We start from the raw sequence: 12,753 nt of genomic DNA on the forward strand, positions 1-12,753 counted from the left end.
CTGAGGTGCTTCTCTCATCTTAATTGTAAATATTTTCTAATGGCAAAAAAAAAAAAAAAAAACTTTCAAAGAACTTGACTGACCAAAAGTCAAATGACTCAAATACCAAACATAAAGAGCCTAAGTTACACGCTGATGGTAAAATAATCCAATCTTCATACAAAGGCAAAATCTGACAACCTCATTATACTTTTTAAAGCATGTGTTTTTTAGAGGCAGTAAAGTTTTTAAGAGTATGAATTCTGGAGCCAGACTAACTATATTCAAGTCCTGGCTTCCACAATTAGTAGCTCTAGGGCTTTGTGACCTTGAATAAATTACCCTCCCTGATCCTGTTCCCTCTTTTATGAAATAAGAACAACAGAATCTTATGTCAATGTTGTGAAGACTGAGTTAATACAAAAAATTCCCTAAAATCATACCTGCAATAAAATAAGTATGCCATAAATGCTAACCACTATGATTATTTTCCTTATTCCACAGGTAGGCAGGAATGGTTGCAAACAAAAGCTTCCTTCCCAACTCCTGAGTCCAAAACCTACAATCTTCTGTTCTAATCAAATTAAATATAAGAACAAGGGGGGAAAAAAAAACAATGAAAATTTCAATAACGTCAGAAGGAAAAAATAATCAGAGTATATCTTACTGATGGTGGGTATCATCTTTGTGTGGGATAGCAATATTATATAAGGAAACAGACTTTAATTTTTTTCCTACCTTTATCAAACAAAGTTGACAATGCTAAGAATGGAGGAAGAAAATCTGTAAAAATCTTTTGACATTACACATCTCCCTTTATTTATTTACAGAAAAACTCAATTACAATAAATGAGAGGATGTGTAAGAATAAGCTAAGGCTGGCACACTTCCATTCATCAGAAAAATTACTTGTAATCAAGTTGTTTTCTACAGACTTTTCATTTGTGTAATTTTAAAATTAGGCACCAAGAGCACTTTTCCCCAACTATCAAGTGTACTTCCTTCCTAAGGAACTTGAGTCATCAGCTGTGTCTTAGGCATCACACTATGTTGACCAATGCTTCTTAATACTTGATATACAGTCACTCTCATCTTGAAGCACTGAATACCATTAACAAGCTGTTCTCTTGTATGACAAAGGTAGACTTCAAGAACTATAAGGTCCTGTATTTCAGAAACATACATAAGTTTCTTTACTACAGTCTTAGAAAAATTACTTCTACAATGTGACTTCAAACTTAAGCCACAGTACCTGTTTCTTCATTAGAAACCATTCAAATCATTTTCTACAAATATCCACACCTAACAGTTACAAGTGAAAGCTCAAGACAGGAGAGTATGTCTGAATTATAAGCATATTACAATATACCCACTTTTTCAGATAAGCTAGTCTCTAAGAATTAAAAATAGTAAAGCTAGCTGGCTCAAAGTGAAATCATAAACTATAAATTATAAAGTAAATCAACCACAAAAATATAAAATATCAATAGCTAAAACCTAACAATGTATTAAATTTCAACCACTTATGAAATACAACTTAAAATTCCAAAAATGGAAACGTGTACATAATTTAGATTTCTATGGTGATTTGAAACACCTTTATACCCTATCAAGTAAATGCAAACATAAGTACAGACAAGAGACTATGACTTTCAGCCCACCACACACACACAAAATGGCTTCAGCTACCACCCCAAGTTGACACACATCTACCCCACACTTCGCACGTTATCCTAAACCTACTCTCATTACCTCGCTCTTCCCCCGTATTATACCCCAAACCATCTGCCTCTGCCTCCTTCCAGGAAATCTGATGTGTAAATAAAACAATTCAGCCAAAGATGTTACCAATGACAATAATGGTAGGGAAGGATGGAGTTATGAAAAAGACATAAAGGTTTTTGAGGACTTACTATGAGTTAAAATTCTGAAGAAAATAAATTGTGAAAAGTTAAAGCTGAGTAGAACTAATTCTGAAGAGAGATTTGCAGAGTAAACTGCTGGTCAAAGTATCTTTCACCACAGAAACCAAAATCCAGCTAATCCATGGCTTTTCTAGGTTAACAAGAAATTGGTTTGGTTTTTAGATAATCTTTATGGGCTATCAGTCATTTAAGCATTCTTATAAATTAACAATCAAATGTAAACTCAAAGCTGAAGGAAGAATGGGCAATACTGGGAAAAAAAATTTTTCTAACTGCAGTGCATAGAGCACTCCAAGAGGAAGGCTTCAATAGGATAAGAATATGGGATACTTAAGTGATTGCCAACATCCGCTGGATTATGGAAAAAGCAAGAGAGTTCCAGAAAAACATCTATTTCTGCTTTATTGACTATGCCAAAGCCTTTGACTGTGTGGATCACAATAAACTGTGGAAAATTCTGAAAGAGATGGGAATACCAGACCACCTGACCTGCCTCTTGAGAAACCTACATGCAGGTCAGGAAGCAACAGTTAGAACTGGAAATGGAACAACAGACTGGTTCCAAATAGGAAAAGGAGTATGTCAAGGCTGTATATTGTCACCCTGCTTATTTAACTTATATGCAGAGTACATCATGAGACACGCTGGACTGGAAGAAACACAAGCTGGAATCAAGATTACCAGGAGAAATACCAGTAACCTCCGATATGCAGATGACACCACCCTTATGGCAGAAAGTGAAGAGGAACTCATAAGCCTCTTGATGAAAGTGAAAGAGGAGAGCGAAAAAGTTGGCTTAAAGCTCAACATTCAGAAAACGAAGATCATGGCATCCGGTCCCATCACTTCATGGGAAATAGATGGGGAAACAGTGGAAACAGTGTCAGACTTTATTCTTTTGGGCTCCAAAATCACTGCAGATGGTGACTGCAGCCATGAAATTAAAAGACTCTTACTCCTTGGAAGGAAAGTTATGACCAACCTAGATAGCATATTCAAAAGCAGAGACATTACTTTGCCAACAAAGGTCTGTCTAAGTCAAGGCTATGGTTTTTCCTGTGGTCATGTATGGATGTGAGAGTTGGACTGTGAAGAAGGCTGAGCGCCGAAGAATTGATGCTTTTGAACTGTGGTGTTGGAGAAGACTCTTGAGAGTCCCTTGGACTGCAAGGAGATCCAACCAGTCCACGCTGAAGGAGATCAGCCCTGGGATTTCTTTGGAAAGAATGATGCTAAAGCTGAAACTCCAGTACTTTGGCCACCTCATGCGAAGAGTTGACTCATTGGAAAAGACTCTGATGCCGGGAGGGATTGGGGGCAGGAGGAGAAGGGGACAACAGAGGATGAGATGGCTGGATGGTATCACTGACTCGATGGACGTGAGTCTGAGTCAACTCCAGGAGTTGGTGATGGACAGGGAGGCCTGGCGTGCTGCGATTCATGGGGTCGCAAAGAGTCGGACACAACTGAGCAACTGAACTGAACTGAAGTGACTTGTAATCAATTAAGATAGCAAGCTATCAGAAATAACAACAAAAAAGGATGATAACAATGGTGGAAAACTTGTGCTAGACAGAGCAGGGTTTCTCAACCTCAGCCCTTCTGACATTTTGCCCAGATAATTCCATGTTGGATGGGGGCGGGGCGGTGGGGGGGGTGCCCCCGTTCTATGAATTGTTAAGATGTTTCACTGTATCTCTGGCCTCTACCCACTAGATACTAGTAAGTATCCCTCAAGTTGCAACAACCAAAACTATCTCTAGACTTACAGATATTTTGGTGTCTGCTTTGCAGGTACATTTTAACTACACATTAATTTTTCAAAGCTACAATACCACATAAATACTATGATGTAAATTCACAACAGACATTTTAAAAGATTCAATGATTAAGTGACAGAATTGTGTTCAAGAGGAAATTAAGGATTTCTTAAATTCTATTTCCTAATGTGTGGTAATGATGTTCTAGTAGTTCAACTCCTATAAATACATTTATTTAACTATATTCTGTAACTAATAGATTCCAAATGAAATTAGGCTTGGAAACAACATATTTTTAATAATATCTGCACAGCACTTTACAATCTCTTCAGCAATTTTACAAATTTATCCCACTCAATTCTTAGGAAAAGAAGCAAATTATATTCCACCCAATTAAAAAGTATAGGGTTCTACCTGTATTCTTTTGAAAACTAAATCCGAAGTTCAAAGCTGTTAAATACATATATGTGTGTATGTGTATATCCCTTTCAATCATTAATGCAAACAAAGATAAATGGAAAGAAAATTCTGCTCCACAAATCATATTTGTACATTTGGCTCAAGTACAGAAATCACATTATTTTCCCCAATTTGTGTCTGAAATAGGAATTTCACAATTCACATATAATCAAAAGTATCAAGCATATTCTTAGACTGAAGAGTCTAATTCCAATTTATGTATCTTTAAATCTAACTTATCCCTCCACCTCAAATTCACCAAACTTCTATGTCTCAACTATCAGGAACAATGCTTCCTAAGTTTTTGTTTTTAATTGCTAAGTCATGTCCTACTCATGTGACCCCAAGGACTGTAGCCCGCCAGGCTCCTCTGGCCATAGGATTTCTCAGACCAGAATACTGCAATGAATGCGGAGAAGGAATGCCATTTCCCTCTCCAGGGGATCTTCCTGACCCAGGGATCAAGCCCAAATCTCCTGCACTGCAGGAAAATTCTTTACCATGGTGCCACCAGGGAAGCCTGCTTCCTAAGTGACTAGCCACAAATTATTGAAGGACTGTGCAAAGTTTTAGCCAACATTCAACCAAAGTATTGCTTCCCCGGCAGCTCAGTAGTAAAGAATCCACCTGCAATGCAGGAGCAGCAAAAGACACAGATTCCATCCTTGGGCTGGGAAGATCCCCTGGACAAGGAAATGACAACACGTGCCACTGTTATTGCCTGGAGAATCCCGTGGACAGAGGAGGCTGGTGGGCTACAGTCCACAGGGTCTCAAAGAGTCAGATACAACTGAAGTGACTTAGCAACAAAAGTATTAACATACAAATCAGACACAATTCAACTCTAACATACATTCCAACTTTGAACCTTCAATCTAGATTCAAAATCTTAGACACTTTCAACTACAAAGTCTGAGGTCCTCGAAGCTTTATAAAACTACACTCTCCAATACAATAGCCTCTAAGGTCCAAATTCAACACAGAGTGAGCCCTCAATAAACTGTGGTATCTTTGCATTAAACATCTGCCAAGTTTTACCAGTTATTCTTCCATATGATTTCTTGTGTACTCTTCTTTATTTCTACAATCACTACCCCAATCCAGGACTCAATCACCCAGTTCATCAAGTAGCTAATTTATTCCTTACTGTATCATATCCCAACTGCTCAGTTCAGTTCAGTTGCTCAGTCGTGTCCGACTCTTTGCGACCCCATGGACTGCAGCACACCAGGCTTCTCTGTCCATCACCAACTCCCAGAGCTTGCACAAACTCATGTCCATGGAGTCAGTGATGCCATCCAACATCTCATCCTCTATCGTCCCCTTCTCCTCCTGCCTTCAATCTTTCCCAGCCTCGGGTCTTTTCCAGTGAGTCAGTTCTTCCTATCAGGTGGCCAAAGTATTGGAGTTTCAGCTTCAGCGTCAGTCCTTCCAATGAAAATTCAGGACTGATTTCCTTTATAATTGACTAGCTGGATCTCCTTTCAGTCCAAGGGACTCTCAAGAGTCTTCTCCAATACCACAGTTCAAAACCATCAATTCTTTGGCTCTCAGCATTCTTTATAGTCCAACTCTCACATCCATACATGACTACTGGAAAAACCATAGCTTTGACTAGACGGACCTTTGTTGGCTCAACCAACCAAAATTCCACAATACCCCATAGTTACCATGGCCTATTATATGAAAAATGAGAGTTCCAGTCATCATAGCCCAGTTAGCATTTCTCCTTATTTCCTACCGTAAACTCTCCATTCCAGGCAAGTAAACCTATATGTATCTTACTACACCTTACGATATTTTCTTCTATCTCAAAAAGCTCTCTTCAACTGGTTGATGTCCCTCCAGCTTAATAAATCCTCATTTCAACTACAATACATAATTGGAACTCTTATTTTTATACTTGACATTTATGTCTACTCTGGCAAGCTCAATACTTTTTACCTCTTTTCTCTCTCAAGACTGTGCCTTCATGACTCCTACTAGCCACAGACACACAATAAACATCGATGACTAAAACAACAATGTTCTTATTGTACACGTTCTCACATTGTTTAGTTGGAACTATAGTAGCTTCAGAATGGAATCACCCAGTATCAAAGGGAGTCTACACTTCCTGAGAACTGTTCTCAGTACTGCTGTTTCTGCAACCTAGCTAGGACAGAACTGTCCCCACTAGTCCTAAGGCAAAGCCTTCACACTGCTACATGGCAGTGTTACTACCTTCACAACTCTAAATGGTAGGATTATTCCATTTATCCTTAACGTTGCTCCCTTTCCCTAGTAAAAAAATTGACAGCCAAACTAAGTTTAGCCCAAAACAGTAAGCTGTTCTTATACTAAATCTCAATCATTTAAAATTAAATTCAGCCCCTTTAAAAGGGGCACAGTAAATGTGTTTTATAAAAACTTTATAAAACTTTATCATTTTATAAAAACTTTCATCAAAAGCACAAAATATTTAAAAAGTCTGGTCCCAGAGACTTGTCATTCAGGAAATAGTCTCAAGGCCAAACTTGTGATCTCTCAACAAAGTTAAAAAAAAAATGGAGTTTATTCTTGAATTTATTACTCTGTTTCATTTTCTCAATTTCAAAAACAGAGTTTATGTTTATAACCAATTCTTAAAAGAAAAAACATCTAAGTTATGTACAGGACTCTCAACCCATTTTTTTCTGAGCCTTATCCCAGCATAAAAAGATGTGGTTTCTTATTTTCTCATTGAGATAAAGAGATGTGGAAAAATTGTAACTATCATTATTTAAGACCTTCCAATTGTTACTATTATGCACACAAGAATTTTTTAAAATATCTAATACCCTAATGCCAGATAAAAAGTATTGTGTATGCCACAGTTTTTATTAACAAATTTCTAGGACCATAAAAAAATTAATATTATAAACAATATAATAAAAATTGAATAAGAGGTCTCAATCCAAAAAAAATAATTTTATGGTTGCTGTCGGGACTGCAAGCGGCATGGGTTTGATCCCTAGTTGGGGAACTAAGATCCCACATTTCACCCAGCACAACCAAATAAATAAATGGTGCTGTCATGTTTGCAAGATGAAGCTGAGGCAAAGATGCAAATAACATATCTACAAGGACTGAGGCAAGTAACAAAAATGAGTGCAGCAGGTTAAGCGTAAAGCCAGCCAGCCAGATTAAGGGGAACCACGCTGATTCCCAAGTCCAGTTTAAAGAGGGGAATGGCTACTGCTCTGCTCCAGACAATAGGAATATTTCTGAACAGTTAACAGGATTTTCAAGTCTTCCTCCCAAAATACAGAAATCCATAAACTTCACTCAGAAATTTCCCAATTTGGGACTTCCCTGGTGGTCCAGTGGCTAAGACTCCATGTCCCAGTGCAGGAGGCCTGGGTTTGATCCCTACTCAGGGAACTAGATCCCATATGCTGCAACTATGGATCCCACACGCTGCAATTAAGACCCAGCACAGTCAGTAAATTTTAACCAAAACGAAGAAAAAAAATTTTTAAGAAGTTTCCCAATTTTTCAAAGCTCATCAGTAGTTGAAACTTAAAGACACTGCAAATCAAACAAAACACATCTCTAAGGTGATTCAGTCCAGAGAACACCTTTGAACTAACATGTGAAAACTGCTTTCAAAAAGGCATGAGGGGGCAATAGGTAAAAAGTCTAGGTTTAGGTCAAACTGGCTTGGGTTTGACAGTCTAATTCACCACTGAGCAGGTGGACAATGTCAGAAAAAAATATTTCTTCAAGTCTGTTTCTTCAAATGTAGAATGTCACCACTCTTTCATACAAGTTGGAAAGTGAAACTTTTAACACAGTATCAGAAATATAGAAGACATTACAAAAATGTCCCTTACTCTCCCTGCTCCACCCTGCAAGTCTGTAAGATAATTTAAAAGATATTAGGTAATAAACACCCTGGAAGATGTTAAACAAGTTATAAAAATGAGATCAGAAAAGAGAGGGGTGCTTGCCATGCCCAGTTCTTTGCTACTCAAAGAGGTCCTTATACACACAGAAAAGATACTGCTAACTAATGGCCTGAAATGGGTCTTCTCAAGATGGTACAGCTAGCTGGATTATCAATATCAAGATTAAAAAGATGAAGAGTCACAGCTCCTTTTTAAGACCAAAAGTCTGTCCATTTTATTAACTTCATAGACCCTGACTTGCAGGTAGAAGTGAGAAATAATTTAAGCTTAAACTTTTATACTTTTGGCCAAACTTCCATAAAACTTATTTCTTTAAGAAGCATGCTACAAAGCAAAGCATTTACACCAGACTTTTTAATATAAGAAACATGCCGGGAATTCCCTGGTTCTCCAGTGGTTAAGAATCCATGTTCGCAGCTTGGTTTTGATCCCTGGTTGGTAAACTACAATACCCACCAGCCCAGACACCACAGTCAAAAAAAAAAAAAAAAAAAGTCATACTCTACGAGTTCATTTAAAGTATGATTTCATTAAACAAAAACAGGGGATTTAATTTACTGGTACAGCTGAAATACCTTTGGACCTCTCAAACACACCAATATTTTTAAAGAGAAAGAAAAAACATCAACTCACCAACATATTTGTGTTAAAAAGTACAATTCACATATACATAAAAGTTCTTTGGACTATATATAATCAGAATAGTTCTAATAAATTTCTAATGCGGTTGCATATAATAAAGCATTTATTCATATATTTGAGTACATGTCTATATAGATGCTAAGCTCTAGAGAATTCATGGTATCTTCCTACAAATAGAACACAGGTGGACATGTGTGAGAAATGGACAGCACTGGGAAAGTTGAGTTTCAAGATTCTAAACACATTCTCTTTTCTAGCTTCCCACCATCACACTAAGAGCAAGAAAAAACTAATGCAAAACAGGATTGACAAATCACAAAGACGAAGCAACTAAAAACGATTATTAAGTATCTAAAACGACTTATACTTTAAAGTTAAATTCATATTTCCATGATAGCTTGTCCTAATCTACACAAAATATTCATTCTCTCATAGGAGAGTCTGAATGCATTCTATTCTCATATCACCCTTACATAAACTTCTTACAAACGACCATAAACAGCGCAGACCTGTGGATAAAAATACATTACAAATATCTCCAGGTACCCCATAACTACAATCTTGATGTTAATTTTAAAATAAAAGATTTCTTAGTGTTTTTCTGAAAAAATTCTGCTTAAAACAAACATCAAAAATTAAGCAGCCTTTTAACCAATGTTTAATGCAAAATGATACTTTAAAAATGACTCCAGAGTTCTGAATTTAGAAAATCTTTGTTTAAAAAGGGTTTTAGCCCGCAAAGATTACGCTGTCAATTTATACTTTTTCTTCAACCATCAGAAGAGACCAGTGTCTACTCTTAACTGTTTCACTCTTTAAAAACAAAGGACATTTTACATACTACTAATTAGTAGTTTAAACTGCCTCACGTGGATGTCTTACTTTTTACCACCTCATAGAAATCAGCATGTAACAAAAAGTGAAAACAGAAATTTGCTGGAAGTCACATTCAGAACATAAATACAATGTAAAAACAAAGGCCCTTTTAGAGGTTATCCAGCACAGATACTTCAAACTGAACATCTACCAGAAGCTCCTAATCTAAAATGTTTCTCTAGCCAATGAACACTACAAACTGCAGCAGAAGTCTACCTACAAAGTATCTTCAGACTAAGTAGAAGACTGAACAAAAATATGCTAGGCTATGCAGTCCTAAGTCAGAGAAAAGAACAAAAACAATCCACTACATGAAACATTTAGACATTTTCTAAATTATCAAATGAGTCTATACTCATCCAAAACATTCCGGAAAAAATTTCAATCCAATTCTTTTAAACATACTTTAAGGTCTTTATGTATACTCCGGTGGGAAGTGAAAAAGTTAACCAAAAATAAAGCACTTCACACAAGAATAAAATGATGCAGTTGGTCCTCGGACAAACTGGAAACAAAAAACGTCTTCAAAACCGGAGTCATCAAGAAATTATACGCTTTAGCACACTTTAACTCCAACGTGGGGAGGGGAGGTGGAGGACTGCCACTGTTTTGACAATCCATTAATTACACTATATGTCTATTCCACCTGAGAGTTTAAGAAAACTCTTCAAGTTTAGGTCACCGAGGGACCGTCTCTCTAAAAGACGCAAAGCAGCCTACAGATCAAAGAACATCCCGAAACGACTTAGCTTTCTCTCCACGAAACCCTTTCCCCTGGGCAACAGAATGTTTTCACAGAACAGAAACACACCCTCCTGCTAATCTTCTCGGAACAGTCGGACAGAGGCGGGGCACTCTGGAGAGCCATAGCCGCCCGGCTCAGACCAGCAAGAGACCACTGTTACCCCTCCTCGGGCGGCCTCTCCACAGAACCGGGTCGGTCTGGATCGCCGCGCCCGGTAAAGAACAATACAATCGCAACTTCCCACGAGCCTGCGCGGTGGTTCTTCGCGGCGGAGGGGACTCCGGAATTCGCCACGGGCAAGGGGCTGGGGCAAAAGGGTAAGGAGGGTGATCACCGGCCCCGCAGCAGCTGCCCGCCCCGGCGCCCGGCGAGCCCGCTGGAGTGATGGTGCCAACCGGCCTGAGCTCCACGGCTCTCGCTTGGCCACCGGATCTCCCGACTTTGCTTCTCTGGCAGGCGACCCCAGCCTCCCCTGCTGCTGGGGCGGCAGGGGGCGGGAAAGGCCTCGCCGGAGACTCAGAGCTTCCTCGGCCCGCCACGGAAGGGAACGCGGTCGGGGCGCGGGGGACAATAGGGAGTGGGGAGCTCTGCGCGCCCGAGTGGCGCCGCCGGCCGGCCGGGCTGACTGACGCACCCGCCGCACGGCGCGACTGGGCTCCGCTCGGCCCGGCCGCCGCTGCCGCCGCGCGGTCCGCTGAGCTCACGGCGCCCCCGGCACTGGGGGTCGTGCCTCACCTCCCAGCCCCGCAACCCAGGAGAGGAGCAGAATTAACACTCTCAGCAACACCATCTTCCGCTGCCGCTGCCGCTGCCGCTGCCGCCGCCGCCGCCTCCTCACGGGTTAACAGCAGCACATCGAACCGGAGGGAGAAGCTGAAGCGGCTTGGTCCGGAGCCTCCACGGGAAGCCGGGACCTCCCCGGGCAGGAGAAACGGCGAAGCACCTCCCTCTCGCCCCACTTCAAGGGCCGGCAAAGCTTCCAGCACCTCCAAAACAGGGACCTCCCTCCCCCTCGTTCGTTTCCTTCCTCCCTTCCCCGCTTTCCTTCCCTCGCTCCTTCCCTCTTCTCTACCTCCCTCCCCCGAGCCCGGGACCTCCGCCTCCTTCCTTACCACGTGACCAGCCGGCGCCCAACGGGCAGGCAGAGCCGCACCCCTTCCTCCCGCCCCTCCCCCTCCCCCAGGCGCCCCAGGGGCGCGCGCATGCGCACTGGGGCCGGTTCCCGGGCTGCTAGGCCCGCCGCCGCTTCCTGTCCGCCGGCGGAGAGCTGGGATTGGGCTTGGGAGGTGGGGTTTCCTGGGGTTCAGCCCCCGGACTGGAGCGCAACTCTGTGGACCGTACAGGGTTCGCTCTTGGTGCTGCTGAGAACTGTGTCTTGAGCAGAAGAGGCAAAGTGAGTGATGTTAAGGGGCCGCTGTCCTCGTTTTAACTTCACAGGGAATGGGGATTTTCGTTACTTCTTTTTTTGCCTCCCTGGGTGCACAACTTCTACCAAATAAACAAAAGCAAAACCTCCCCCACCCCGCAAAAGAAGCAAAGTCCCAACAAACAGTTATTACTTTGGAGACAGCCGACAAAGCTCAGAACCTGAATGTAAAACCCTTCAAGCAGCAGAAACATACAGCGTTAAGTCCTATTTTTCGGAATTCTGTAAAACTGTGTCACAGACCAGGCCTTGGCCATTCTAAAAGCGTGCAGCCTCAACCACAGGTACCGAATCTAGCCTGAAAAAAGTCCTAGTTACCACTTTCTGTTCCTTCTCTGAAGAGAACTCTGGAGTCTCCTTCACCCCAACTTCTTTGAAGCTCCTATTTGAGCTCACAGTAACTTACTTTGATTTTTTAAACTTGTATTCCATGGACTAAAGACTTAAACATAAAACCTGAAACCGTAAGACCTAGAAGGAAACAGGGAAAACTTGATGTTGGTCTTGGAAATGATTTTTTTGGATGTGATGCCAAAAGCACGAACAACAGAAACAAAAGTAAATAAGTGGGCCCACATCAAACTAAAAACCCTTGGCAGAAAAATCAAAATGAAAAGGCAGTGTTTGGAATGAGAGAAAACACTTCAAATTGTTTCTCTTACAAGGGGTTAATAATTAAAATATACAAGGAACTCTTAAAACTCAGAGGCTACAAAGCAGACAATCCAATTTGAAAATGCGCAGAGGAACTTAGTGCTTTTTCAAAGAAAACATCCAAATGACCAATAGGTGCTTGAAAAGATGCTCAATACCACTAATCATCAGGGAAATGCAAATCAAAACCAAGGTGAAATAAGGCCCACACTGTTAGAATGGTTATCCTCAAAAAGATAAGAGATATGTGGACTTAGGTGGATAAGAATCTGCCTGCCTATGCAGAGGTCACAGGTTCAGTCCCGCATCTGGGAAGATTCCACATGCCCCGGAGCAACTAAACCCCTGCGCCACAGCT

The 12,753-nt window shown here is 40.9% G+C and overlaps 1 protein-coding gene across 1 annotated transcript in view; it reads right to left on the reverse strand.

The window, feature by feature from the left end:
• ADAM10 (ADAM metallopeptidase domain 10) overlaps positions 1–11,386 on the reverse strand; it is a 144,348-nt gene extending 132,962 nt beyond the window's left edge. Inside the window, exon 1 of the mRNA XM_006056746.4 lies at positions 11,051–11,386. Coding sequence (XP_006056808.1) covers positions 11,051–11,105 — 55 coding nt within the window. The 5' untranslated portion in view covers positions 11,106–11,386. The remainder of the gene's footprint in view (positions 1–11,050) is intronic.
• Positions 11,387–12,753: the final 1,367 nt, after the last annotated feature.

The sequence above is a fragment of the Bubalus bubalis genome, chromosome 11, assembly GCF_019923935.1.
Source record: "Bubalus bubalis isolate 160015118507 breed Murrah chromosome 11, NDDB_SH_1, whole genome shotgun sequence".
Taxonomy (NCBI): Eukaryota; Metazoa; Chordata; class Mammalia; order Artiodactyla; family Bovidae; genus Bubalus; species Bubalus bubalis.